The sequence below is a fragment of the Cornus florida genome, unplaced genomic scaffold, assembly GCF_030987335.1.
Source record: "Cornus florida cultivar Cherokee Brave unplaced genomic scaffold, ASM3098733v1 CherokeeBrave_3.0.0_Hap2_Chr03, whole genome shotgun sequence".
NCBI classification, from domain to species: Eukaryota; Viridiplantae; Streptophyta; class Magnoliopsida; order Cornales; family Cornaceae; genus Cornus; species Cornus florida.
Genome location: NW_026775573.1, coordinates 13,561,367 through 13,565,295, shown reverse-complemented (window position 1 = coordinate 13,565,295; position 3,929 = coordinate 13,561,367). Strand labels below are relative to the sequence as shown.

General features: G+C 37.2%; 1 protein-coding gene across 1 annotated transcript; it reads left to right on the top strand.

Moving 5' to 3' along the window:
* The first annotated feature begins 861 nt into the window (after positions 1–861).
* LOC132299548 (S-adenosylmethionine synthase 3) lies at positions 862–3,673 on the top strand. Its single transcript, XM_059796247.1, has 2 exons — positions 862–1,005; positions 2,188–3,673. The coding sequence occupies exon 2, from the start codon at positions 2,197–2,199 to the stop codon at positions 3,376–3,378; it is 1,182 nt and encodes a 393-aa protein (XP_059652230.1). The 5' UTR covers positions 862–1,005; positions 2,188–2,196; the 3' UTR covers positions 3,379–3,673.
* The last annotated feature ends 256 nt before the right edge of the window (positions 3,674–3,929 follow it).

The window sequence follows — 3,929 nt, the reverse complement described above, 5'->3', positions numbered from 1 at the left end:
GTGTTTGATAAAACTAAATTTTAAATACTGAAGTTTTCAAATAATAATAAAAAAATTAAATCTTTTTGCAACTTTCAATGTTCAGCATTTTAATGATAAGTGATATTCTTATTATTTAAAATTTTATCCATGATGATTATTGTTTTCAATAATATTTTAATTGAATATGCCCCAGGTTCCTCCCTTTCGAAAATTTTTATTTTTTAAAATTATCTCTTAAGTTTCTATTCATTTTTTGTTTTACTCTTTAAATTCGTTTAATTTCTTTATAAAAAAACTTAAAATTTCCTTTTTGAATCAAACTCTATTATTTTTCCCTTTCAAAGTTCTTTTATTTTTTTTTTCTTTTTATAATTTTTGTCAATTATTTATCTTTTTTATATTATTGATTGATGTATTATTTTGCAATAATTTTTTTTTTCTATGCCTCTTATTTAAAAGAATTTATATTTATTGTCATCTTTATTATTATTATTATTTATACTGTGTCCCTAAATTAAATTTCTGACTCAGCCCAAAAGTAAATATTACATTTTCGATATAAAACGCAAACGATAATTAACATAAAATCCTAATTCAAGCAAGCCAGTCATACAGTCGGAAAAGCCAAGCCGTGAAGCCAGCCAACCGACAGATCGTGGGTTGGTGAACGCGTACTCGCGAGTGGAACACGCACAAAACCGCGGAAAACGATAAATTAAAAAAAAGAAAAAAAAAAAAAGATAAATCGCTGCCATCTGTCATTATCACCACCCACTTTATTTAATCCCAGCCGCTCATCTCAAACAATCCAACGGTCATAATTAATCTGGACCCCACAAAAATAAATATAGGAAAATAAAAAAATCTTCACCGTCAAGATCCAAACACTCGGGTTCGCGACCATTTGTCTATATATACGGTCCCGAACTCTGAGGGAAAGCGTCGCAAGCATTTCTTTGCTAAGGGATCCCAATTATCTCTCCTCCCCCTCTCTCTCTCTCTCTCTAGGGTTTATACTTACAGGTACATTTTGTACTTCATTTATTGCCCTTTGAACTGGTTTTGATATGAATTTACAGTATGGATCAGTTTTACTTTGAATTTTTTTCGGTTAGTGTTTACAGATCTGTGTGTGTGAGATCTCAATGCTTGTAAAAATGGATTAATTTGAGTGGATCTAATCTCAGTTTTTCTCTTATCTGTGATTTGAATCGTTTAGACTTAATTAATTGCCTTTTTATTTGGAATGGCAGCTTGAAATCGTGTGTTTTTGGCATAATTTTTTTTGAATAATGTTGTTTTTCAACTTGTTATCTGGAATAGATCTAGATTTTGAAGTATATTTCGGTCAATTCTTTTGCTATTTGTTGCCACCCACTTTTCGTCAATTGCTTGATGTTTTTGTCGAAACTCTGTTTTTGCTATAAAAAAAAAAAAAAAAATTGTAACTGTATGAATATGAAAGCTTTTTACTCAAATACTGAACTTCTGTTTTGAATTTTATGGGAGCAACTGTTAGATTTGATAGATCTGGTTATATTGATGCTTGTCATAAATGCATAATCTTCTGGACAATTCTAACCAATATATTAATCATCTTGCTGATTTCGCTCCGTAGAGTTATCATTTCTTAGTTGTAAGAGCTCAGTGCACTTCCTTATTTAGCTAGAACAATACACCCATTTTATACATAATTTTATTTCCTTGGGTCATAAGATCTCCTTTTAGATCTATGATCCAGCATTCCCATGTGAATGAGAAGAATTTTCTGGTTTCCCTATCCAAGTTAAAGTGCTAAAGTAGTTGCAATAATTCATACAAAACCAATAGATTCTTGATTTTTCTCTCTCTAGAATGTACTATGAAATCTGTCGGTGGTGGATAACAACTTTTTACATAACGAGGGTGGAACTGTAGTTGGGCTATAGTGTCCTTTCTCGGTTATTTTCTATGTGAATGGGAATAATTGAGGAATGTACAAGTGCTGTTATGGGATTCTTCTCCTGTACATATCAAGCATAACTCCAAGCATTAACATGTTAAATGTTATGTATAAGATACTATGGATATATTCTTCTTCTTTTCCTTTTCTTTTGTATTTGTCTGGCCAGCTGTTCTTTTCTTCCTTTTCTTTTTCCCTTAATGGAATGAAGTACTTAGTCAATCAAATATTGAATATGTTGTATATGACTTTGTGTTTAGCAGCTTGGAAGAATGGAGACCTTCCTATTCACCTCTGAATCTGTGAACGAGGGTCACCCAGACAAGCTCTGTGATCAGATATCTGATGCAGTGCTTGATGCATGCCTTGAACAAGATCCCGACAGCAAAGTTGCTTGTGAGACTTGCACCAAGACCAATATGGTCATGGTCTTTGGAGAGATCACAACCAAGGGCAAGATAGACTACGAGAAGATTGTACGAGACACATGCCGCACAATTGGATTTGTTTCAGATGATGTTGGTCTTGATGCTGACAACTGCAAGGTTCTAGTTAACATTGAGCAACAAAGCCCTGATATTGCTCAAGGTGTCCATGGCCACCTCACCAAGCGCCCTGAGGAGATTGGAGCTGGTGACCAGGGTCACATGTTTGGATATGCTACTGATGAAACCCCCGAGTTGATGCCCCTCAGCCATGTTCTTGCAACCAAGCTCGGTGCCCGTCTCACTGAAGTGCGTAAGGATGGAACATGCCCATGGTTGAGGCCTGATGGCAAAACCCAAGTCACCGTTGAGTACTACAACGACAACGGTGCTATGGTCCCAATTAGGGTCCACACCGTTCTAATTTCCACTCAGCACGATGAAACTGTGACCAATGATGAGATTGCTGCTGACCTCAAGGAGCATGTCATCAAGCCCGTGGTCCCCGAGAAGTACCTGGATGAGAAGACCATCTTCCACCTCAACCCATCTGGCCGTTTCGTCATTGGTGGACCTCATGGTGATGCAGGACTCACTGGTCGCAAAATCATCATTGATACTTATGGTGGTTGGGGAGCTCATGGTGGTGGTGCCTTCTCTGGAAAGGACCCTACCAAGGTCGATAGGAGTGGAGCCTACATCGTTAGGCAGGCCGCCAAGAGCATTGTTGCCAGTGGCCTTGCTCGCAGGTGCATTGTCCAGGTCTCTTATGCCATTGGTGTGCCTGAGCCATTGTCTGTGTTTGTTGACACCTATGGCACCGGAAAGATTCCAGACAGGGAGATTCTCAAGATTGTGAAGGAAAGTTTTGATTTCAGGCCCGGAATGATCTCCATTAACCTAGATCTCAAGAGGGGTGGCGGTGGCCGGTTTTTGAAGACGGCAGCGTACGGGCATTTCGGAAGAGAAGACCCCGACTTCACATGGGAGGTTGTGAAGCCCCTCAAGTGGGAGAAGCCCCAAGCATAAGGTGGTCTGCAACTTGGTTGGTACTTGCAGCTGCTTATAATCAATAATACTGAAGAATCTGCCTATTGTTTGCCTTTTGTCTGTGTCCATTTTCTTTATTTCACTGGAAATTTATTGAGCCATGGTTATAGTAGTTGATGGAAACGTGTAGGAATGAACGAACTGCTTCATTATCCATGGGCAAGCGAATTAGCTATGCTAAGGATTAGCTGCAGAGCAGCATCATTGTAGTATTGAATTTTTATTTGATTATGATTTTACCTAATAATGATGTAGTATTGAATTTGTTTGATTATGATTTTACCTAATTGTTCTCTTTTCATGGGGCCTTGGAAGTTCTGAATGCTTTGTATTTTGACACTTCAAATTATAAATGAGAAGATGCATTATTTTGTATACTTCTATTAGCAAAAATGGTCGGAATTTGCTTATTATTCTTACGAGCAGTTTCTAAATGTTCATCTACATTCAAGTTTGGAACAAGATTGCATTGACTGGAAAAACAGTCAACTAGGGTATTTCAATGCAAAGCCACCAATTTATGATTATAA